This window comes from Astatotilapia calliptera, chromosome 23, assembly GCF_964374335.1.
Source record: "Astatotilapia calliptera chromosome 23, fAstCal68.1, whole genome shotgun sequence".
NCBI lineage: Eukaryota > Metazoa > Chordata > Actinopteri > Cichliformes > Cichlidae > Astatotilapia > Astatotilapia calliptera.
The window spans coordinates 20,707,569-20,719,899 of NC_137443.1; the positions used below are offsets into that span (position 1 = coordinate 20,707,569).

The following is a 12,331-nucleotide window of genomic DNA, read 5'->3' on the forward strand; positions in this document are numbered from 1 at the left end:
GCATCTGCTGCACCGCTCCCCACCCCCTGCTCACCCCCCGTTACTATAACGTTAAGGCTGCCGTCGGTACTACGAGCGCGGCTCCCGTTAACGTGACGGAGGCTGACGCCATCGGCTTACTCAGCCTCCACTTTATTATATTATATTAAATTATATTAATTATAATATATTTATTATATTATCCTCTTATTTAACATATTTATTTTAAACTCTATTATATTTAGAGTATTTCATATCATTTTTAACATTATTTTAAATATATAATAATTTTAGCACACATTTTTATTTTTTAATTATATTAATTTTTTTATTTTCACTTTATAATATGTCGTATTAGATTAATTGTTTTTTCTTGTTTATATTTTCTAGATACTTTTTATTATTGCAGATTATTTTAGATTTATGTTAAAATTTTTATATCATAATTAAAAAATATATATTGTTTTGTGTGTATTACTTTTTAAATTACGTTATGTTTACATTAAATTAATCGTATAACTTTTATCGCATTTTTTAATTATATTAGAATTTAATTTTAAAACATATATTATATGCTAATATCAATTTATTATTGTAGGCATATTTAATATTTTCTAGATTTTTCTAGATTATGTATTATTCTCATATTATAGACGTTTTCCATCATATACTTTCTTATATATTATTTTATATTATATTAACATATATTTTTTATCCATCCATATTCTTATTTATAAATTCAGGGTCCAGGGGAGACTGAAGCCGTTCCCAGCAGCCATAGAACTGGTATATACCCTGGAGAGAACCCACAGTGGGACAACACTCCACACAGACAAAACACAGTCGGTCCTGGACTCAAACCCAAAACTTTCTTGATGTGGGCCAACAATGCTAAACACTGTACTGCTCTGCTGTTTTCATTCTTTAGATTATATTCTTGTCATACTGAATGCTGTTAGCAATGAAATCCCTTTATTAATGTGCAAATAATACATCGTTAAATCATAAATGAATTAACATAAGCAATTATAATAATGATAATAACACACTTGTGAGATGTTCTCCAACAAATCAGAAAGTTAAAGATTTATTTCACATGACTCAGAAAACGCAAAGAAGTCACACACAGCTGCAAACGTCTGAAGGGAAAAGATAGCAAACCTCCTCAGAAATGAAGAGAAAATAAAGTGCGAAGAAATGTACAATAATATGTTTGAAGTGAAGCTGAGCAGCAGAGGAACCTACACAGCTGAATGAATAAAGCTGCAGCGCCACCTGCAGGAGAGAAAAGCAAACAGCAGACTGACCTCAAACTGCGGGATTAAAACCAAACAGGATAAAAGAGCTGTGATTAACAGCAACAGGGTTTCACCTTTAAATCAGTTTAGTTTCACATTTTTAATCTCCTTTTACTCGGAAAATAAATTGTTATTCTATTCATTAAGCTGCACAAGTACTTTCTTATTTTAATATCTGACCATCTTTGTGAAATTTTTAGAATATATTTCATGCACTTCTAATATTTTTCTACTCATTTAATAAATTTTTGTATTTTTAACTGTGCTTTATTTTTTCCACAATATTATAATTATATATCTTATATTATAATATAATTTTTTTTAATTTTTCACATATATTAAAATACTAATAATTATATATCTTGAAAGTATAGCAGAAGTTTTTGATGATTACTTGATTTTTACAACACATAAATTGTGTTAAAATATTTCACTAATTTCACCAAATGCCACTTGCAATATTTAAAATTATTTTTAAGACATGAAAAAAAAAATTTTTCACTTTAATTTTCTATTTATATTTTTGTTATTTTAACATGTTTAAACGTTTAAATAAAGATTTTCATTAAAGTTGTTTTTTTCCTGAATGAAACTTTACTGCAGAGGGGTGTGTGCCGTCGCTGCGTCATGACGTCATGTTACCGTAGTAACAGAGGAGTCGTTTGCTTACTCTGTGCTAACAGCTAACAGAACTAGCTCGTTAGATAATAGTCGCCGTTTCTTGAGTTTTTAAGTGAAGGTTTGTAACTCAGCGAGTGACCATAAGTGCTATGTAGACGGCTAATGTAACCGCTTGAGTCACTCAGTGGTATCAAACTGTTAGCTGAGACGACAAACACGAGTCAGGTGAGGCTCTGCAGACACACCGGAAACACTTCTGTCTGTATTAGCTTTAGCGGGGCTTTACTTTGTGTACCTGTACTTTAAAGCCACTTTACCTGAGAGCGTGTTGCACCATCACACAGAATTTCAGATGGAAATGAGAGCACTTTTTTATAGTGCACTGATTTCCTGCATTATGAATTTTCTCTCTACAGAGACCGAAGAGGGTCATTTCGAGACGTTCTAAGACTATAATATTTATACCCTTTATATGAACTCCTAAATAGATTTTTTTCACACTTTGGGACTTTTTTAACTCTTAAAAGTTTAACCCAAGTGCTTCTGTCAACATTTTTAATATTATTTTGTAATTTGTGGAACTTTTAAAAGGTTTAACGGTTTGGAAATATTTAAACACATTAGGAATAGTTGAACTAATATATTAAAAAACTATTTTTGGTGTCTAAGATTTAGGTATGTTAATTCTTGTAATTAGAAGTTTTAATTCTATTTTACAGTTTTTTCTGATTGCTTAAGCACATTTTTTGTAACTATTGGCTAATTTTGCAAAACTCTTCACACAAATAAGAAAACCTGTCACCCAATCATCAAAACATTGTAGTTCTCTTGCAAAAGCAAACACAGCTAGATTAACTCTTCACACCTTCGTAAAAATGGTGTTTCCGTATCAAACAGTACACACAAGCCATCATCTACTAAGCACACAATGCGCCAACTGCACACTGATGGTATGAATACAAAACACATCTGGCTTTTGCTTTCTCTGTGCACAAGGTAGGCTATGTCAGTTTGAGCTCATACTTCTGTCATAGATCCATAAGCATAGAGGGATCCAAACTTCAAGTTCTGGTGTTTATTCAAACACATCAAAACAAACACAAGTGTTTATTTCCAAGTATAGGATTATTTGCAATCGCCATAATGACTATATGGGTTACTTGGTCTGCAGTGAACATGCTTCTTTTGCCCCCAGCATCTGGTCATCTAGCAATTCTGTAAAGTAACAATTTCAGTATTTTTACATCAATGGTATCAGTGTGTTTCTCATTGGCATATGGCAGTGCTACAAATCTTTGTGACTGTACTAACCGATTCTCATTTCAAGATGTCCTTATGGTACTTGCTACAGTGTAGCGGCTCGAGTTAGGCTGGACCCGTTGGCCAGCTACCCTCAGGGTCATTCCACGGTTGATTACATGGTCCACTATCGTAGCTCTGATGTCATCAGCAATTCTATTTCTTACTCTTCCTACCCTTCCTCTCCCCCCTTCTCATCTTCCTCTCCCCCCTCCTCGTCTTCCTCTTGCTCCTCCTTGTCCTTGTCGTCCTCTTCATCCTACTTCTTCACCTCCACATCCTCTTCCTCGGCCTCCTCTACTTCTCACTCTTTCTGCTCCCTCCATTGTACTCCGCACACACAGCTTACCTGTATTATAGTGCTTAGGCTGATTGCAAAGTGAACTAATTATCTAAAAAAGTTTTCACATGTGAAAGTGTGCCAGACAGTTGGCAAATTAGTGTTAATGATAGCCATACATGTGTATACTTTTGCTAGGAGTGTGTTGGAAATTTGGTAATTGAGTGTTGTGCAGTGAATTGTGCCTACAGTTTTGCAAAGTGTGTGTTACAAAATTGCAAACTGAGTGCAAAGCAGTTTTTGTGCTTTTAGTTTTGCAAACTCAGTGAGTGGTTTTGCTATAAGTCTGGATAGTTTTAGAGATTGTGCTACAGGAATCACAGTTAGGGTTTAAGCATTCAGAAAAAACTGTAATCACTTTAATCAATTTAGCTGCTAGAGCGCCCCCTCCCCCCAAAAAAGTGACAAATTCAATGTGCTGTATATATAAATGAAATATAAGTTAATAAAAATGCTAACAAATTTAAATGAACAGAAATGATTGTAATCTTTTAAACGGTTATAGTTTATTTTACCATTTCTATCTGCAATAAAAGGTAAAGAACTCCCTTTTATTTTTAGCTTAATTTAACATCTAATGTTTTGAAAAATTTAATACAGACTTAATGTTTCAAATAAAATTACTGTATTTTTTAAAATATAATTGAAATGCTATCAAATTGCTATTTTAATGTTTTTATTATTTATCATTCTTTTTAAAAACAAAATTATGGTATTTATGTTTTGTATCAGATATTTTGGAAATTATTGTTTTGTGTTTACAGGAAGTTGGAGGTGATGGAGGTGAAGAAGAAGCCCGAGGAAGAGGAGAATGAGCTGGTGTTGGAGCTGAAGGGGCAGCTGGAGAATGAACACCTGACCCCGGTGGAAAAACTCAGACTGCTGAATGATAGCTTAAACAGTGAGAGGCTCACTTCCTGTCAGTTCCTCTGTCAAACAAAATTTCAGAATAAGAGCATGTACAACTCTTTTTATCTTACATTTCCTGTGTTAGATGCTCTGAACTCGGCAGCTGTCCACGTGAACAGTGGCGAGCTGACTCGGCTGAAGTCTCAGCTGTATCTGAGCGGCGTGCTGATCCACTGCGTCCGTGTTCTGTCTCTGCATCCCAGCAGCCTGTGGGGCGACCTGAGTGCCGCTGCTACACTGGCCCACCTCACCAGGTAACCTGAGATCACAGCTTCACTTTAAACTGAGGATTTATTTGAAGGAGGATGGCGATCCCACACCTGTCTGTCTGTCTGCAGCTCCTGCTGTGTGGGGGTGGAGCCTGGCCCACACTCTGAGACCTTTCATCGGCTCTTCCTGCCGTCAGTCGTGGATGCTCTGCTGTCATTGGCTGCTCAGCTGGTGAACCGAACGGAGGTGAGAAGCTTGATTTGGTGGATGTTTGAGCTGAGCTGCAGTCAGATTGAGGATGTAAATCTTTCTGTGTGTGTGTGTGTCAGAATGTGTCTCTCCTCAGGAAGGTGATGGACTCTGTCGGCTGGCTGCTCGCCGCTCACACTCACCTCACAGAGAAAGGTCAGTTGACTACTAAACCTGCAGCTTTCAGTACTAAAAAGACCCACGGGAACTGTGTTTAACCTTACTGTGTTTGTGTGTGTGTGTCTAGTCCTCAGCTCCATCCACTATGAGCAGATCCAGGTGTGTGATGATGTCACTGTGTCTCTGCTCTGTGTCCAGATGTGGATTCAAACCTGCACGGCCAACAGGTAACACACCACCTCCTGTCTGTGACTGTGTCGATAAAGTTTATTCAGACGGACCCCGTCTGTCACATCACTGACCTGTAAGAAAGAAGCATCTGAAAACTTTAGATTAAAATGTTGTCACTACTGAGCTTGTCTGTGAAGGTTCTCAGTCATCCAGGTCATCGTAGTCAAAGGAGCTTGCAAAGAAAAGCATCTGGACTTCTTTAAGTTACTTGAAGACGTTTCACCTCTCATTTGAGAAGCTTCTTCAGTTCTAAGGTCAAATGGTGGGGAGTCCCAGATTTAAACCTAGTGGGAGTAACCCCCCACAGAGGGACAAAAGGACCCCCTGATGATCCTCTAATCGCCTGAGCCAAGGTGTGAAACTGGGTGTGGGTCCGAATCAGCCAGAGTTTCGGGTGAGTTCATTGTGAAACCTGGCCCCACCTTATCATGCGAATTCCTGAGGTCAGATGGCCCAGGATGTGAGTGGGCGTTAAGGCGTCTGGGAAGGGATCTCAAAACTGGATAATAGATGGCAGAGAGTTGGTGTCGTAAACCACCGCCTCTGTTCAAAGATGGTCGCTCACAGTGGACATAGATGGCTTCTTTCACTCCTCTTTCAAACCATCTGTCCTCTCTGTCCAAAATGTGAACATTGGCATCCTTGAAAGAGTGTCCTTTATCCTTAAGATGCAGATGGACTGCTGAGTCTTGTCCTGTGGAGGTGGCTCTTCTGTGTTGTGCCATACGCTTGTGAAGTGGCTGTTTGGTCTCTCTAATGTAGAGGTCTGGGCATTCCTCGCTGCACTGTACAGCATACGCCACATTGTTAAGTCTGTGTTTTGGCGTTTTGTCTTTCGGGTGAACCAGTTTTTGTCTGAGCGTGTTGCTGGGTCTGAAATACACCGGGATGTTGTGCTTGGAGAAAACTCTCCTGAGTTTTTCTGATACACCGGCTACATAGGGGATGACAATGTTTTTGCGTCTGTCTTTCTTATCCTCCCTCGCTGGTGTCTGATCTTCTTTTCTGTGCCTTTTTGCTGACTTTAAGAACGCCCATTTAGGATAGCCGCACGTTTTGAGTGCTTCCTTTATGTGTGTGTCATGGGCCGTGGTGCGCGGGCACGAAAGGATCCAGGCGCAGACTCCGAGCTAACAGAAAGACACTTTATTGAAACAACGAAAGGCGACCCGGGGAAATTAGAGAGCAAAACAGAAACTAAAAACCTGGGGAAACAATGACACGAGGAAGCCGGGATCGGGACGGCGGGGGGCTGCAATAGAAAGGGGAGATGATTACTAGGGAGCCAGGAAGCGGGGAAAACATATCAGGACTGAGTTAGAGTAGGGGCTTACGATAGAACGGGACCGTGGGAGCTCGGGAGGGAAGTGTGGCAGTCCGTGGGGGCAGGAAGTCCGTGGGAATGGCGAGTGGGCCAGGTGAGCACCGCGAGATCCAGTTGAGCCGGAGGACAGGCAGGTAGCAGACGCCGAGTAGAAACCTGGACAGAAGTAGGCAGGTTAAACAAAGTTCCAAGCAGAAGAGAATGCACACTTTTCGTGGAAGTCTGGTTACCACTGTGGGGATGACTAACGGACTGGCGTGGAGCATCCGTCAGTGCCGGATTAAGTGGATCTCCGTGTAATCACCGTGATGGAGAGCAGGTGTGCTGGTGATGGCCCAGCCCGGGGGTGTGGCTACCCGAGCATCACGCATTCCACAGACACAGGACCACGGACCATGACAGTGTGTGTTCCTTCTTTTTTCCTTCAGGCTTGGAGGGAACATGTTTTGCCCGGTGGTGTAGGGTCCTAATTACTCCAAGTTTGTGTTCCAGAGGGTGATGGGAGTCAAAGAGGAGGTACTGGTCCATGTGTGTGGGCTTCTGGTAAACTTCGATGTTGAGGTTGCCATTCTCTTCAATGTGCACAATGTGCCTTTCCTGTGTTCCAGGAAAGGCAAACAGTTGTCCTTTGACCTTAGAACTGAAGAAGCTTCTCGGATGAGAGGTGAAACGTCTTCAAGTAACTTAAACAAGTCCAGACGCTTTTCTTTGCAAGCTCCTTTGACCACTACTGAGCTTGTTCTTCTCCCTGCAGCGACTTCCTGTCTGGGTTGAGTGACGATTCCATACTTCTGCTGCTCAACGAGGCCATTGGCCAATTAGCTCTCAGTTCTGACTCTACGGTGGGAGGGGCCTCCCTCAGATTGATCCTTCTTATGGCCAGTCAGCTGGGCCGCTGCCTCCGGCCCCTCCTCCTCAGCTTCAGAGGTCAGTAGTCTCTTGAGGGCTGTGTGCCAATCCAGGGGCAGCATCCTGAATGCATCGGAGGACCCAGCCCACGTAGACCACGAAGGCCAGGTCCAAAGACCGAGAAGGCCGGAAGTGCAAGGCTGTTGCGTCACCGCTGTCTCAGCGGACTTTAATAAACTCAGCTGTCTCCTTTTGGCTATCTAAAATATAACAGGACATTGGAGTAAATTCTAGACCATCTCACACTTCTGTTTAATCAGTTTTCTGTTTAACGTTTATTCAGCTGTGTGAAAACTATAACTTTAATCTCAGCCAAACCTTTTTATTAAACAATAACATATTACTTCTATATCATGTTTAACCTGAGTAGCGAAAGACTGCGCAGGGTCAGAAAACGATGTGATGGGAGTCCAGTATTCTGGCCGGCTCTAGTGAGCCTTGACCACCTGGTCAGCTATCAAGCTGGTGGGTAACAGAGGTCTCCAAAAATGTCACAGCAATTTTGCAAATATGTGATGTCTCGATAAACCAAGCAGATATTTGAACTTTACACAGCTACATTTTTGCCTGAAAAAATGTTAAAAGTTTATTTTGTGACCCAGAAAGAGTAATATTTCAAACTCTTTAGCTTCGCTCCTCTGCCATTGCGGTGTTTGAAAAGTATTTCTATATTATTATAAAAATATTATAAATAATAATTTAATTAATAAAGGTTAATAAGAGCAATATTGCAACTAAGTAGCTCCCACCATTGTTGGAAACTGGAATTGGTTGGGCTGCGCTATGAATTCTGGGCCACGAAGGATACACCCGACCCATCCTTCAAATTCGGGGAAATGAAGGATGCATTTGTTGGCTGCATTTGGAGCAGCCTTCGAACTGGGACAGCATTCGTCGCCTGGCTGTGATGTAATCGGCCTCCCAATGCAGCCTCCGAAGGATGCAGCTGAATTGGGACATAGCACATGTGTAAGTGTGTCACAGCAGCCGAAAGGTCAGAGGTCACTGTGTGTTTGTGCGTCTGCAGGTCTGGACAGCCTGCTGCACAAAGACTGGAGGGGGCGGGGCTTCGACCGGGGCATTGATCAGCTGATCGCTCTTATCCAATCAGAGAAGGATGTCGTTAGTCAAACACAGGTGGGTTCGCTTTGTTAATTATTAAAGTCATAAAAATATTTTTGTTCTGACATTGTTTTTAAAGGAAAAAAATAATTCTCTGCTAAATTTTAAGTGTATTCAAAATATTTTATTGGTTTATTTAATATTTTTATTTATTTCTTAAACAAAAATATATTTTTAAATGTTTTTTTATTATTTACATTTTTTCTAACATTATATGTAAAAATATTGTCAAAAATAAAACCGATTTTTAAAAATATATATTTTTAGTATTCTTTCATTTTAAATGTTTTTATGTTAACAAAAAAACGTAGTATTTAATTGTTTTTCAAATACAAATTTAAACAAGTTTTCAATTAAATAAAATATATTAATTTTATTATTAGTTATTTAATTAAAACTATATTTTTATATTTAAGTGCCTTATTTGGGATATTAAAATAATTATTTTTAATTTCATTAACAAAATATACTTTGGTAGCTTAAATTTTTCTCTCTCATTATTTTAAAACATTTGACACTGTAAAGCTGAATATGGATTACATTGTTTACCTATTTTATTGAAATAATTATTTTATTTACTTATTCTTTTATTTGTCTCCTGGATGTAGGACAGATTATTTCCTGCCATATAAATAAATTTAAAATAGCATGAGAGAGAATACTTGGCTTGACCTCTGACCCCTGCTGTCTATGTGCAGGGGAGTAGTGAGCATGTGCGGGCGGCATGTGTGATCCAAGCAGCCTGGAGGTCGTATAAGACCAGACGCAGAGTGAAGAGTCTCAACAGAGCCGTCAGTGTCCTGCAGAGGAAGTACAGGTGACTACTTCCTGTTGTTTAGCCAACATGAGAGCACAGAAGCCCCGCCTACCTTAAACCAATTATCAAACTGAAGGTTTCAAACTGTAAGACTTCATGGCAAACTAATCTAGAATTTAATTTATCAGACAGAACTGATGGGGCCCAGTATAAGATGAATATATAATAAATAGGGATTATTTTAAACTGTTAATCATGCAAAGCTACATTAAAAGAGTCAGAGGATTAAAAAACAAAAGAGCTGGAAACAAGCAGGAGCTTGGATCAAAGCAACCTCACAGATGCCTATAGTTCAACCTGTGTGTGTTTGTGTGTCAGGGCTCGGAGAAGGGAGCAGCAGCAGCAGAAGGAGGCGCAGCTGTGGGAGGAGGAGCTCAAGTATCAGGTGAACCTTTCTGATTCATATGACAAAACTGTTAATTCTTCTATTCTTCTAAATCCCCCTTAGCTATTCCCAGAGTTACATTTTTAATTTGAAGGCTGTGTGTGTTATATTTACTAAAGCTTGTTCGCCGTGCTGTTTTCAGGTGTGTGTGAGACGTCAGCAGGCAAGGAGGAGGTTCCACCAGAAACAGAGACAGCTGCTGCAGCTGCTTCCAGCAGGTGAGAGACACAAAGCACCTGAAACCACGAGGCAATGTAGAAATCACTAAACCTTAAAATCCCTCCTGTTCAGACTCAGAGCGCCATCTCTCTGGGTTTGTCTTTAGTTTCTGTTAAACTCATGAAGTCTGCGTTTTAGAAAGAAAGAATTCCTGAGAGCAGATTTTAAAATCTTATAAAGGAGACGCCTGTACCTCACAGGGTTTATAATCTCCAACTTTCCTGCACAGCCCAATATTTCTGTCATGAAGTTTAGTGTTCGTTTTTCAGCTAAACCGCTACGATGATTCATCTAAATGAAATGAATCATCAATGCCCTGCGACAGACTGGGGACCAGTCCAGGATGTACCCTGCCTTTTGCATTAAGGCAGCTGGGATAGGCTCCAGCAAACCTGAAAAAGATAAGCGGATGGATGGATGGAAATCATAATGAAAGAGAGTCTGGGGACATTTTTGTGTTCTCATGTGGAAGATTTGTTTCAAAATAATGAAATTTTTTTTTTCTAATTTTGTTCAGTGAAGGCTGAACAGAAGTTTGATTTAGGGTTCTGCTTTTAACTGGTGGGATCGTGGTTGGTTTCAAACACCTGACTCTGTGTTTGTTTGTTCAGACCAGGTGCAGTCATACCTGCAGGAGTGCGAGAATCGAGCCGCTGTGGTGATCCAGAGCTTCTGGCGAGGCTTCAGAGAGAGACGACACTACAGCAGCACGCAGCGGCACATGCTCAGACGAGAGCGAGCTGTCAGGATGCTGCAGAGAGGGGTACACACACACACACATCTGTTAAGTTGTATTCTCTGGAGCTGGTTACTCTTTACTCCGTCTTATCTTACGTTTCTTTCAGGTGCGTCGCTTTCTACACAAACGACGAGCAGCAAAAGTCCCGCCCCTCCCTCCTTTCTGGATTGGTCAGAAAGGTTTGACAGACAGCCGGAGGGCGGAGCTAAAGCAGCAGGTGGATGAGTACATCGCTACACATCAGGTACGAGATTGATTTCAAAAAGTCCTCAACTGTTACCCATGATGTTTTGCACGCTACTGATTTGTGTGTGTGTGTTTGTGTCTGTGCGTGCGCCCTCAGTCGTTCCGTGTCTCTCCTGAGGAGTGTTCCTGCCTCCATGAGGAGGTGCAGCTGCTGATGCTGTCAGTGCTGCAGACAGGAGCTCAGCAGAGGATGGAGGAGCAGCGGGTAGAGGCACTGCTGGCTCACGTGCACACACAGCTGGAGCTGCTCCGAGGTCCCTCACACACTCACACACAGCTTCACACATCTGGAGTTAAACTGAGATCAGTCGGATCAGTTAATAACAGTTGATCAATTAGTAACCAGTAAACATGTTGGCTCTACAGATGCTCCGCCCCTCTCTGTTGTCACAGAGACAGATGCTGACACCTTCCTGAGCCCGTCGGGTCCCGTCGCTGCTCGTGCCCGTGACGCCCACAACGCCATGCTCCAGGCGAGCCGGCTACCCTGGTGGAGGATGCTGGGAGACACGGACGCAGGTCCTGTGGATCCATTGGGCTCCACCCACCTGCCTGAGCTGGAGGAAGAGCTGGGAGGACTGTACATAGGAGGGACAGTGGCGGACAAGAAACAGACTCAGGTGGACGAAGTCAAACTGTAACGTGATGTCTCAGGTGAAATATGGACTCGCGCATCTGCTGACGAGGAAATGTTCTTATAAACATAGACTGTAAATAAAGGTTGGACATTACCCATTGTAAGTGTCTGTGTTTGGATGAGAGAATGGAATGCTAAGCTATTAACTCAGCCTACACTGTATAGGAGCATCACACAGACCTGATGCCTGCTAATTAGTGGTCAGTAACATCCAAATGAAATCCTAGAATTCCACTCTCCAAAACTGGAATATTTGGTATTGTTGTTAACCACTAAGCAGCCATGTTAGTCTATCAGAAATGCTTCAAAACGGCTCCGACAGCACAAATATGTTTGAAGGTCCGGTACAGGGTTTCCAGTTAGCTAAGGTGAAACCTAGCAAACAGCTAGAAGCTGCCTATCAGTCAAACAGCCCACACCCCTAATTCAATTAAATTCTGTTTTATTTATATTGCGCCAAATCACAGCAACAGCTGCCACAAGGAGCTTTATATTGTAAGGTAAAGACAGTAATCCTACTCTTATCTCCAAATATACTACTGCTGGGCGATTTTAACATCCACATGGACAACACATCAAATTCAGTCACAAGAGATTTTATATCCTGTCTGGACAATTTTGGCTTACACCAATATATGGACGTTCCCACACACTCCAAAGGACACATTTTGGATCTT

The 12,331-nt window shown here is 41.0% G+C and overlaps 1 protein-coding gene across 1 annotated transcript; it reads left to right on the forward strand.

Annotated features, from left to right (window-relative positions):
* Positions 1-1,898: 1,898 nt before the first annotated feature.
* iqcb1 (IQ motif containing B1) lies at positions 1,899-11,748 on the forward strand. Its single transcript, XM_026157523.2, has 15 exons — positions 1,899-2,123; positions 4,302-4,438; positions 4,532-4,700; positions 4,785-4,902; positions 4,986-5,061; positions 5,153-5,252; positions 7,335-7,507; positions 8,517-8,626; positions 9,310-9,428; positions 9,747-9,813; positions 9,956-10,031; positions 10,644-10,795; positions 10,878-11,015; positions 11,115-11,271; positions 11,384-11,748. The coding sequence occupies exons 2-15, from the start codon at positions 4,315-4,317 to the stop codon at positions 11,656-11,658; spliced, it is 1,854 nt and encodes a 617-aa protein (XP_026013308.2). The 5' UTR covers positions 1,899-2,123; positions 4,302-4,314; the 3' UTR covers positions 11,659-11,748.
* The last annotated feature ends 583 nt before the right edge of the window (positions 11,749-12,331 follow it).